This window comes from Manis javanica, chromosome 14, assembly GCF_040802235.1.
Source record: "Manis javanica isolate MJ-LG chromosome 14, MJ_LKY, whole genome shotgun sequence".
NCBI lineage: Eukaryota > Metazoa > Chordata > Mammalia > Pholidota > Manidae > Manis > Manis javanica.
This window is the reverse complement of record NC_133169.1, coordinates 56,148,052-56,161,355: the sequence shown is the minus strand read 5'-3', so window position 1 is coordinate 56,161,355 and position 13,304 is coordinate 56,148,052. Positions and strand designations below refer to the sequence as shown.

General features: G+C 41.6%; 1 protein-coding gene across 2 annotated transcripts in view; it reads left to right on the top strand.

Annotated features, from left to right (window-relative positions):
• Positions 1-3,793, top strand: part of SLC12A2 (solute carrier family 12 member 2) — a 100,168-nt gene extending 96,375 nt beyond the window's left edge. For both annotated transcript variants that reach the window (XM_037016169.2, XM_017663698.3), the window contains 2 exons: positions 27-94; positions 956-3,793. In XM_037016169.2, coding sequence (XP_036872064.2) covers positions 27-94; positions 956-1,091 — 204 coding nt within the window. In that variant the 3' untranslated portion in view covers positions 1,092-3,793. The remainder of the gene's footprint in view (positions 1-26; positions 95-955) is intronic.
• The last annotated feature ends 9,511 nt before the right edge of the window (positions 3,794-13,304 follow it).

Genomic DNA, 13,304 nt, shown 5'->3' with positions numbered 1-13,304 from the left:
GATGACTTTGTCCTGTTTCATTTCAGACACACCGGCAGATCAGGTTAAATGAATTATTAAAGGAACATTCAAGCACAGCTAATATCATTGTCATGTGAGTAATACCTGTACTAAGATTCTGAGTATTCCTTTTATCATAATGCAATTTGGATTAATTTCTATACCAGATACATATAAATAATCTGGATCCTCACACCCAAGTTCCCACACACAGACTTGACTTACAGACACATCGTCCTGCCCTTAGTAGCTTTCCCTCCACTGAACCAGGTTGACTAGAACTACTTGAACCCAAATTTTCTCAGTCCTGGAACCTGGGTTCTTGAATAAGTAAGGAAAACTCAGGCCTCTAAAAACATGCCAAATGATGAAATAAAGTAATACCAAAGGGTTGTTATTTTGATTGACATAAAACACTTAATACACCAGAAAGTTTTGTTTTGCTGCTGCTGATCAAATATCTGTAGTGGAAGATGCTAAAACAGAAATGCTCTATGGAGCAACTGGTCTCTGCTACTACTATCTACACATAGAAATGAAACCCAGAGAGATTAAAAGAAGATGACAACCAATATGTAGAATTAATTATGTTTGAATTTAATTTATCCATCTCTAGTTTCTACTTTCTAATTCAGATAGAAACATCATTTCTCCCAAAAGAATTCTATCCTTATTGAAGAAGGAGAAATTTGGAGTTCAATGTTAGATACCAAATGAGTTAACACTTTAGAGAAATATTTGCTATTCTTATGAAGACATTCTAAAAATCTTCTGTTCAGACTTGAAAAAATGGGAATAGTGGTATGCGAGGGTAGTAGTTGCTGTAGTATGTGCAGAATTTCACCACAGTCAAAAATAGTAATTTTTAGTTTCTATTATTATGACTTAATTTATAATTTTTTTAAATTGTATTCCTCTCAACATAAGTACATTTTCTTTCTCTTTTTGGTACCAGGAGTCTCCCAGTCGCACGGAAAGGCGCCGTGTCCAGTGCTCTCTACATGGCGTGGTTGGAAGCTCTATCTAAGGACCTGCCACCAGTTCTCCTGGTCCGTGGGAATCATCAGAGTGTCCTTACCTTCTATTCTTAAACGTTCTGCACAGTGGGCAGCTCTCCAGATGGTACTTCAGTGCCTAGTGAAGTAACTGAAATCTTCAGTGACATATTAACATCACAATGGCAAACTGTGACTTTTCTTTCACTATTTAATTAATTTGAAAGCACACGGAGAAGTCGCTCCGTTGATATGGGTGTGGAGACTTCAGTTTTAGTCAATTCTGTATCTCAATCTTAATGAACGATGATTCCTTGTTGGACTGAAGCTCACGAGAGTAAAATTTACCTTTGCTACTTGAAAAGCAATAAAAGTATGTTATTTTTTGATTGATGAAAGGAGTACAAAAAGCCTTTAGCCTTGAGGTGCCTTTGAAATTAACCAAATTTCATCCATATATCCTCTTTTATAAATTTATAGAATGTCAAATTTTGCCTTCAGCTTTTACTTTTATTTCTATTGTCTTTCACCTTGAAATGGACACTGCTTTTCTTCTTCCATTGACCAATTAGTGTTGAGTACTGTATGTTTTCTATTACTTTTATAAAAGTATCTGTTAGGTATAAAGGTGAGAATTAGAGCAAGGTAATGAAAAATGCAAAAAAAGAAAAAATAGGAACCAAAAGTGACCCCAAGGTTAGGTTTATATATGTATAAATGTATATCTAGGGAAAGAAAGGCCCAATAAACTTTTTTTTTTTAACCTCTAATTGGCTCTTATTTGTATCCTCATTTGATTATTATTTCTTGAAACCTTAGGGAAGGTCAAAGATTTATCCAGTACTTCTGTATACTGTGCTAAAAAATTACTACTGTCATTCTTCAGACAAAAATCCTCACAATTGTTATATTCATTAGAAGAAAGATCTCTCATAATTGAGAGTTTTCCTTAAATCTGAGGGACTTTGAAATGCTAAAAGGCCTTTCTGGAGAAAAATAAGACAAAACAATGTCATTTAATAGAATATTTCAATAAACACTACATGGAATTTCACTGTACCAATGCTTCATCAAACGGTTAAATGGACCACTGGTTTCTTAGTGAAATGTTTTTGGGCTTAATTCTGTCAATTGTCAAGTATACTTAGTCTTAATTAATATACTCAGGTTTGAACAGATTATTCTGAACATTTAAAATTAATCCATTCTTAATACTTTAAAACTTTTGTGTTAAGAAAAACTGCCAGTTTATGCTTTTGAAATGTCTGTTTTGACATTGTAGTCCGATAGTACAATTTTGACAGTGCATATGTACTGTTACTAAAAGTTTTATATACAGTTATTAATGTGAATTTTCTCATTTTTTATTCAAGGAAGGATTTCCTAAAAACATTTCAAGGGATATACATACATGTGTGTGTATATGTATATGCATACACATATGCATATATGTATATATAATGACATTTATGTTGCTGGTTTTTTGCATTTTAAAGTGATCAAAATTCATTAGATGAAATTTTTTTTGTTTTAGTAAACGTAAGCTCAAAATTAGATTGAAAGATACAAGTTTCATGGAGAGCAAAGGTGATTCTTTGAAGAGCATGTAAATTCACAGAATTATCATTTGATTAGGAAGTAGAGAATATTTTATCTGAAGTACTGTTCAGTAAGTTCATTGGTATAAGTTTCAGTGGGGAGGAATTTATGCAGGTTTTCATGAATCTTTATAAAAATCTATGAAATTATTGTCAGTGCAGTGTTTCTGCTGCAAGAAGAGTATGAACTAAATTGATACACAGAAATGAAGATCTGATAATTTTGAATTAAAAAATGTTAAAATGAAGCAATTGTTTTTCAAAACTTTTTTCCTGCATTATAACTGACAGCATTGTTCCATTTATTGCAGGTTTTGTTGTGTTTTGGGGGAAAGAAAGTAGAAATGTCATACTATTCAGTAAACAATGTCATGTTTTAACTTCTTGAATAGATAATAGGGTGTAAACTGAGTGCTGCTATCTTGAAATGTGCACAGGTACACTTATTTTTTTTTTTTTAAGTTTTTCCCATTCAGGAAAACATGATTGTGATCATACTACAGGAACCAAATGTCATACGTCATACATATGTGTATAAAGTACATAAAATATATCTAAATATGCATACTGGGGGGAGGGTGATATTGTCTGTGAAATAATGTAAGAGGCTTTTCATCTTAAAAAGAAAAATAAGCATTACTTTCACCTAACACTAGACACCAGGTCAAAATTTTCCAGGTTGTTGGATTGTCATAAATTCCAACAATTCTAAGAGATGCTTGCTAGTGTTGAAGCTTTTCTACTCTATTTTATTTATGCTGAATTTGATTATTTTAATGCCAAATTTTTTTTTAGTTCTGATCATTAGTGATAACTTGGAAATAATTGTGCATCGGCACTTGGCAGTTCATTATTCCTGTAGGTAAAAATTCAGTGGGCTTAGAATGGTGGTGTTAAGCTGATAATTAATGGTTAATTAAATGAAATATTTATTTGTTACATTATTTCATTTGTACTTTGTTTCCTTTTACATTCTTTTTATATGCTTTCTGACATTACATATTTTTAAAGACTATGGAAATAATTTAAAGATTTGAGCTCTGGTGGATGTTTATCTACTAAGTTTGAAAATGTAATATTTTGATAATACTGTACTATAACTGTCACACAAATGCTTTTCTAATGTTTTAACGTTGAGTATTGCAGTCGCTGCTTTGTACAAAGGTTACTGCAATAAAGGAAGTGGATTCATTAAAACTATTTAATGTCTACTCTTGTATTTCATCTATTTTATAAACATGTCAATTCTGTGATTCAAACTCATTTATATACCTATTATTTCATTGATGTCTGAGTTTTTAAATGGCTTTTATTTTAATATTCATGTTTTGGAAAAGTGGTTTGAAATTGTTCACTAACCCCTAAGCCTTTGGAATAATCATTGTTGATACTGACAATGTGAGCCATTTAAGGTAAACCTTTTTTTGATTTTTTTTAAAAATCACTTCACTTTTCTAATTCTGCTTTATCTTAGGACCAAAGCATACATTTATCAATGAGGAAACTAGAAGATTAAAATGAATTCATAGTCCCGGAATATAATCTGATTATTTTCTTCCTAAAATGTTTGACTAAGCTGATTTACAATTTTACAAAGCATTATCACTTCATTTGAACATTACAGTAGGTGTGTTACACATGCAGGACAGGTATTTCTCTTTTAGTCTTCAGAAAGCGGTTGGAGCAATGTAGGGAGTTTCCCAAGATCATGTGGTAAGTTAGTGAAGGATGTTGGCCTACAGCCCAGATCTTTCATCTCCAGAGATATCTCCTCTACAGTCATTGCTGCCTGATCTGTAACTTAGAGGTAGGGATGGATGGGTGGTCTCCAAACTCATCCCTATCTGCCCAGCAAGAATGTGCAAATCAGGTAATGCAAATTATAGTTAGAAATATAGATTGACTACAGGTTGCCTTAATAGATCAGAAACAATGATGTACTGTATGATATTTGCCTCTCGCTTATTCTCCAATAAAAGCCAGTTTACTCACCTCTTTGGGGAGTTAAAAGATTTCAGAGGTAACCATGAATGTGGCATTACTAATAGAGCATCCAACGGTTTTCAAAACAGGAATGAATTCATCTTTGAACCAGCAGACAGTGTTTGTTCATTTGCCAAGAAGGAAAGGTAAATGCATTAATAGTTTCTGTCCTTATACATCAACAGGTTGTTTGTAGAATTGGAGCAAATAGACAATAGTTTAATGTTTAACTGAGTAAAGATGGCACGAGTCCTAGGATACAGGCATCCGAAGGTACTGTTGAGTTTAGCTAGTTCAGTTAGTAGATATACAAAATGTGTTGGTGTGTTAGCCAGTTTGACACACTTTTTTTTGTAGACTTCTTTACTGAAAGAAGTGAAGACCCAAGTCTTGTGGTTCTTTGTAGAATCCAGAGGCAATAATCAGGTCTGATTTACATGTGATAGGAATTTCAACTAGGCTATTACATGGTAGCATTGAGAACTTGAGCCCATTTTTTTCCCTCTTGAATCTACTGTTGAATTTTGTGTTAGACAAGGTAAGAGTTAGGAACTCGTTTGAGGAAAAATGTGGAGGCCTCTAAATGGGTTACTTCCCAGTGTGCATCCTTCCTGTGACTGCCCGCCTCCCAGGTCAGGAGCTTATTCCCCAAACAAAGATAGTGTGTTGTCAACACACATCCTTTGTTCTACTTTATTAGGATCGGAATTGCCAAGATGCTCTGCCCACAGCTACAAATGAAGATACATTTACTTTTTTTGATCCACAGAATAGGATCAGTGATCCATGGATTTTGCATGTTAAAAATGGGCCTCCTGACTCAGTACCTGTCAGAATTTCATCAGAATGCCCCTGAAGCCTATGGGATGCAGAATTGTGGATTTTGTTCTGGAACTGTTAACTGATCCAGCCTAAAGAAGGGAAGCAGTTTACAGGGTAATTTTATAACTCTCTTTTGCCTCTAATAACAGATACAGCAAAAAAGAATTTTAAAATTAAGCAGTGTTTTTTGATTTACATGTGGTACATAAAAGGCATATAACAACTACTGTAAGATGTGGTTATACTTGATCTTTTACATTCTAAACAGAATTAAACCCCAATTAGCCATTTTTAAAGGAGGTAGTCACAATTTGAAAAGAAGCTAAAGAAGTTTATCTGGATGACCAATAAGCCACAGGCTTTTATTTATTTATTTATTTATTTAATATTAAGGCATCACTGATAGACTAATGAAGGTTTCACATGAAAAACATTGTGGTTACTATGTCACTACATTCACCCATATTATCAAATCCCCCCCTTAACCCACTGGAGTCACTGTCACAGGCTTTTATATTTAAGCCCACAACATTTTTAAGCCATGAAGTCTTTGAGTCTCCAAGAAATATTACTCCTTAAGAATATTTAAAAGATGGCAAGGACAATTTGGGAATAGAGGGGGAAGTTATGCCCCAGGAAAAGAGGTCCGTGGATCATGGCTACAGGTCTTGCAGTCATACTTCCTTCTGGGAAGCAATTGTGAAGAATGGAAGTCAGTTGTGTTTTTTTTTTCTCAATTTAAAAATCTGTTTATCAACACCTATAGCTGCAGGGTGCCAATCTCAGGCATAATTGATGCCTCTCAGGTAGTCTTCATGGCTTTCCCATCAGTAAAGATAATCCTTTGTTTATTGTCTATACACACCTGTGAGGTTAACACTGTTGACATAAATTTCACACTGGGGTGTTTCCAGAAAATTGTTGGTAAGGAAGCACAGGTGTATTATGTCTTGAAACACTAATTAGGAGAATGGTTCTCAGACTTTGGTGTGCATCAGAATCACCTGGAGGGTTGATTAAAACCCACTTCGCTCCTGCCAATCTCTGTCCAGACTGAAATCCTGCCCCTGCACACCAGGTGCTTCTCAGTGTGAGCTCCCTCATGATGCCTTTGTCCTCTGCCCCTGCCGTATCTGCTGGGTTTCCTCTGCAGGGTACGCCTATGTCCGTCTCTTCTCACACCAGCTGTGAAGTAAAAGGATGACCTCCCTTCTGGATTCCTCAGTGTTGCCCCTTCATATTCGGTTTTCATCAGTAGCAAGAGCAGATGCCAAAGCCAGCTAGCAGAGAAAGGAAGCCCAGAAGTTCAGGGACTCATCCTAGTGTGAGCAGGGACCCAGAACAATGTCAGGAGAGCTCTGTCTCCACCTTTCCCCTCTCTCTGGGTTGCCTCTCTAGGCTTGACTTGATTCTTCAGGTAGACTGTCAGCACCAAGTGTGCTCGATGGCATCTGAAAAAACCATACTCAGTCCACGTAGTTGGGCAACAACTCTAGTGAACAGGTGGTATGTTGGCAGCAGGAATAACCTCATTATTTGTCAGGAGCCATATCCTCTCCCTTGGGTTTGCCCCTGGAGTCTGGGGTTTATGTAGCCCAGGAAATAAGGAAAGGGGCTCCAATCTTTGGTCCCCCATGGCTGGCTGCTGCTCCAGATGCTGGATTGTTCACGTTCCTGCATTTGATTAAGAGGGGAATGGCTCTGCAGGCCAAACCTGGGCTACCGACACCTTTACTAGGTTCCTAAAGCTCTGCAGCCTAAATGTTTGATATCCACTTTGTCCCTGCCTTCCACCCCAGGCCAGCAGTCGCACAGCTCTGCCCAACTCAGTTTTGTGTTCAAGGGCATCTGATGGGATTCCCGACTCCCTTGTCTGCAGCAACACCATTTGCAGATCCCCTCTTGTGCTTTCCCCTTTGGGTAGTGTCTCTTCAGAGCTATCTTCCTACACCAGTTCCTTTTGCCTTGACAGTGGGCCTTCCTGGTTCGTGGGAAAATGCAGAAAATCTCGGCGAGTAGGCTCTAGATCCCAGACGTGTCTGCTTTTCCTACAACATCTAAAATGCAGTAACCAGCTAAACATGCAATAGCAGTCTTCTCTCACCAGAAATAGGCAGATTCTACTTTTTTGAAAACAACTGAAAACTATCTAGTTTGATGTTTCCTGTTATGCTGCTTTAAATTTTGAGCAGCTCACCCTGTTACACTGAATACTGTGCCCAGGCAATGGTAACCAAACAAGTTGTGAGAAGCACAATGCAGGATTTACTTCTCTTTGGAAGGACACTCACTGGTCCACAGCCTAAAGGGGAAGAGAGCTGGTGGGCACTGGTGGCATTAGCACCAGATAGCTCATTACAGCAGTTCAACTGAGAGAGGACAGGGAGGGTGAACCAAGTGAGCAGCAGGAAGAATGGAGAGTTTAGATTCAGAAAACATACAAAGAAAGAATTAAAAAGGCAGTAAGATACAGTATGGAGAGGAGAAGAGACTGGGGGATGAAATGAAGGTGACATCAAAGCTTCTGGCTCATGCCAAAAGTAGGTGCTGAAATTGATAAAGCAGGAAGCGGAACAGGTTTGGGAAAAGGTGTGCACGTGGGAGGAAAAACAGAGCCGTTCAGAATATGAGTTAAAGGCAAGATACAGGGTCTGGGAACCAACATGACAATTGGTAAAATAATTTACCAGTAAAATCATCAAGTTCAGAGCCACCTTTAGATTCTGTTCTTAAATTATATTCAGTCCATTCTATGGTTACTGATTACTTAGGTTTTCTATTTGCTGCTGTGTCAATTTTAGTAATTTTTCATTAAATATTTTTATGTACTAACTTTTTTTAGCAGTTAGGTAAAGTATGCTTTTATCATTTCAAAAGCTTCACATTTAACATCCCTTTCCTTTTTTTACATAGTTTCTCCACTTGATTGTATTTATTTCTGTTCCTGAGAAGAAGACACTTATCACTCTCATTAATCTTCTCAGGTGTCATGGCCAAAGAAACAAATGTAGAGACACAATTAAAAAATATTTTAATTCTAACCTCATTAGAAATGACCTTAATCATGTGTAACTTTTTTTTCTCAGAATCCCAGAGAAGTACACTGCAAGATAGCAATCTGTGGAGATAATCATTGGTTTCCAAAAGCTACCACTGTCTCACAAATGGCAGTCTGTGGACAAAGGAAAACTCATGCTCATATCTCTGACAGGCTTAGCTATTTCAAAATATCCAAGTAACTCTTCTATTTCTAATACCGTGGCGCAACGCAGCTCCTTGGCAGGAAGCTGCCCACTTGAGCTCAGGTTGCCCAGAACTGACATGGTCTGTTGGAGGAAATCCTGACTTGAAACAGCCGATAAACAAGAGCTATCTCTTGAACTTTTAAAAAAGTGATGAGGAAGACAGACACCAGTATAATTCAGAAGGAGAAAATGCTATTTTCTGCTTACTACAGGAGACCATATAAGGTTAAGCAGTTGAGTGTAAAAATACTGGAAGGTCCTCCTGTGAGAGGAAACAAGTGGAGACGTGGCTTTCTAGAGAGACTGTCCCCCGTTCCGGTTCTGACTCGGTTGCTTACTCTGATCTCAGCCTCTCTAAGCTTTGTTCCTCAAATCTCAACAAGGATAATATTATATCCACATCAGAGGGGCGTTGTGAGATTTAAATTAAAATATGTAAAAAGGTGGCATATGGGGAGTGCTCAGCTGGTTTGAGCCTCTCTAATGTCCCCCATGTCTCCTGAATTAGGAGGAATAAGGAGTTAGTACTCAACAATCCGGGAACACGAGTGACTCCCCTCCCTGCTTACTGCCCAGGACAATCCAACACCCAATCCTTTTGATGATTTTCTCCTTAACATGGCAAATCTCTACCTCTCTCCAACCAGCTTAGCTATGATGTCCACTTTCCAGCAACGTGAGACTGGCCCTGATAAGCCTGCTCCAAGCGTGATGACTGTAAGGAGAGTCTGGGATTATAGGGCCAGTGCAGGGGAAGAATTCCCATCCCTGGAGGTGGACCCTGCTGATGCCGGCCACGCAATGGGCTCCTCTCTCCCTTCACGTCCCTGAGCGTGGTGGGTGCGTCCCTGAGGAACTAGGCCACCTCAGAGCTATGCCCACCAACTTGCATCCTTATACTGTCCCTCCTTTGCAAGTTCCTCAGAAAACCCAAGCAAAGTCCTCAAACTGAGTCCGAATCTTCATTCTCACTAGTCCTGTAACTCAGACCCGGCTTTTGTGGATTAACCAGGATCAATCATATTTTTCTCACATGATTGCAAAAGTTTTCTCACTTTTCTCTCTGACTCCCATGTTACATCATTTTGATCCGTCACCACACCCAATCCAGGTTGACCTTTCCAAAAGATTTAATCCAATTGCTTTTCTGCTTAAAACTGCTCCTTGACTCCCCATTTCACCCAGATGTGCTCCAAGTAGGTCCGCATCTTCTGAATCCTTTGTGCCTCTCTCGGGTCATTTTTGGCCATCACTGTGCCCTGCCTTTACCTCTGTGCCTCGGCTGGACCAAACGTCTGCTCAGGGGGCCCTTTGGCTTCTGGCAGTTGAATGTGCCCTTTTCTCTGGCTGGTTTCTCCAAGAGGAAGCTCAGAACCACCTGCTCCGGGAATTTTTCTCTGGCGCCCCCAGGCTGCATTAAGGGCCCCTCCTCTCGGCTGGGCTCCTCCGTGCTCGCCCACTGCCCCCTCTCGTGACCTCACTGCCTGCTCTCCAGTTACTTTGCTCTGTTCTGTGTTGCACACCAGCCTGGGAGCTCCCTGAGGGAAGGGACTGTAGTCAGCACTTACGACAGAGTTGGCACTTCATGTCATTGAGCGTGTGAGTAAGCGCATGAAGTGAAGGAATCACAAAAAAACTGTTTTTTGTCTATGGACCCTATGGACGGTGTAATTTATTTTGTTTCCCCTTGACGATGACTGATGGCTGAGGACTCCCAGGAGTTTCGGGCAGATATTCCAGGTATTAGGTCTACTCCTGGTTTATCACATCCTCTCTCCTACTCCACTCTCATCCCTTCTTCTTCACTGATACTACTGTAGGATCAGGACATTTTAGGAACTCAGAGGGGGTGCTGAAATATATTAAAATTAGGTTTGTCTTACCATCGTGAAAAAGCCAATGGAGCATCTGCCATCCATGCCGTAAATTGAGTGTCTGAGCACCCAGTGCCTCTCAAATCCATGTTCTTCACCCACAAAGAGAAAATACTATGTATTTCCCAACTGGCAAAATCTTGCTCTTTCTGGCACAGCTCAACCTTCGCTGTGAAACTTCTCTGACATCCAATTGCCAAACTCCTTTGGCAGCTTCCTTACCTATTCTCTTGGGCCAGTCCATTGTTCTTTATTTGATTTCCCAAGTAACTCATTTAGTTTTATATCTCCAGTGGCTGATCTTAGTTGTGAGCAGCTAGGAGGTTTTGGTACAGGAACTTTAAACGAATGAATGAAAAAACTAATTATGTAAAGAGGTAAGGCTGACTGGGAGTAGATGAACAGAACTAAGGCATGGAGCCTTTTTAGGACTGGAACTTTCTGAAATGGGTGATGTGGTTCAGTGCTCTCACTGCAACAACTACATTAAGATAACTTGCGTAAGATGTTTCTTATGTGCTTGAATTCTTGAGGCCCAATTTTAAAAAGTTACTATTTCAATGCATTAATTAGTTTTGTTTCCTTCATGTTAATCATTAGGATACCACTGTTTGAAGAGTGGTCATTTAATACAGGGTTTTTAATTTATTGCATACTTATTGGTGGTCGTATCCCAGATACTTAGCACAGTGCCTGGCACATAGTAGTAGATTCTTGGTAAATATTTATGGAATAAATCAATAGAATCAATTTGTTTAAAAACAGCCTGATTTTCCATTTTGTATGTCAAGCACTTGTTTACAAAGGTCATACAGTATCACTCCCCTCCCTTGTTCCAATTAAGCAAATAAGTGCAGGGAGGTGAAGTGATAGTCCTAGGTCCCTGGCATTATGGTGGGGTCCTTCAGGACTTGGTTTGCTTCTCTTCTTTCTGCTCCTGGGCTATTTGACCATTTCCATTTATGTGACTTACAAAAACAAATAACGCTACAGACATTTATTAAACTACCACATCCCAATTATTGTGCCAGATGTCGAGGACATAAAAAGGAGTAAGACACTGTCCCTGTCCTTGAGGAATTCACAAACTCCTGTTGTAAGTAATTGCAAAGTAATGCCAAAATGCAAGAACAGTGTAGCAGATTTTGTTTTAATGCTCTAGAAAAACACTTGTTGGAGGGAAAGGTCAGAACTATTGGCTGTTATGGGACTTGAGAGTTGTTGGCTACCTTTTCCATCTGCAAAGTCCAGGAGCCAAGGATGCAAAGAATGGTGCAGGTTATGGGTGCCTGACCTGAAGGAACTCATGGGTAACAGCTAGCAACTAATTCCCTGTGTCCTCATTTAATTCCCAAATAGCCAATAACCATTTTCTATTAGTATACCTGTTTTACATAAGATGGGCTGCCAGAGTTAGGTGAAGCCCTCTCCAAGACCCTTACTTCAACCTCAAAAGTTAGGTGTGCTGTGCTGTCAGGTGCCCTGAGACCAAGCCATCACCTGGAGAAGAGATGCCCTGACCGCTGGAGAACCCAGGATTCAAGGGGGCCTTCACTGTCCCAACACCGAGGCCCAAATGGTCCAGGCCCAGCATCTAGGAGGCTGAGCCTCGGGTAAAGGGGTGGCAGGCGGTGGAGGAGGGGGCGCGGGGAGACCAGCGGAGCAGCGGGTGGGGGAGGAGCGTGGCGGGGAGGGAGTGCGTGCGACCAGGAGAAAGAACTGGGGGAAGCCTGGGCGAAGGGGACTGGGAAGCTGGGGCGGAGCAGTGGTCCTGGAGGCCCGGGAGCGACAGAGGCGAGCTGGGGAGAGGCGCTCAGCGGGGTCCGGGAGGGCGACGCTGGAGGCGGAGAAGTTGAGACGAGCAGGGCAGGGGGTCAAGGGCCGGGGCCTGGGCGAGGGGCGCCCCAGCGCGGGCGCGGGCAGGAGGCAGGGCGCACGGCGCGGCGGGACAGCCCCGGGGGTCCCTACGGGCGGGGGGCTGGTTGCGAACGGCTCGGGGCCGGGAGGAAGGCAGCCCGGCTTTCGCTAGGTGCCAAGCGTTTGCTTAAGGAGTTGGTCACCGGCTCGCCCACGTCCGGGCCCCTTTGGACGCTTCTCGGTCAGAGGCTTTTGTTCTGCGCGGATCAGGGACAGTTCGGCCCCGCAGGTGTCCGCTGTTTTGAGAAAACGGGAGGCAGGAAAGTCCACGGGCGGAAGCGAATCCTTATTTATTGTCAAACAGCCTCTGGGCGGTGGTTGCGCAGACAGGTGGCCCTGCAGCAGCCGGGTCTCGGGTCCCACCCGCACGCGGCCTCCGCCCCCCGGGCGCCTCCTGCCCGCCCGCCGCCCGGCCGGTGCCCCCTCTTCCCGCGCGTTAGCGTCACGGCGCTGCCGACTGAGCTCATTCCCCGTCTGCTCGTCCCGTTTCTCAGGTGTAACCATTTTATTTTATTGGGGGAGGAGGTGGGTGTTTTGAAGAAAAGAAAGTGACTTCCAAAGATTTGCGACTTTTAAAGCCAGATCTGCCCTCCTTCGACCTCGGTTGGCTTTGACTCCATCCCGCGGGTGGGACCCGGTGGCGGGGCCTGGGCGCCAGGAGCGCGGGGCGGGTCTCCGCGCTGGGGGAGCCGCGTGCCCGGCGTGCCCCGCGCCCGGGACGCGCCTTTACCTGACGGCGGCGCCCCCGTGTGGCTCCGGCGCAGGGTCACTGGACTATCTAGGGGATTTCTGAGCTGACAGGAGTCGCTTTTGTTTTCTTTTTAGCACATTTTTGTCCCCCGCGGAGTAGAAAGTTTCCAGCTTTTCTCA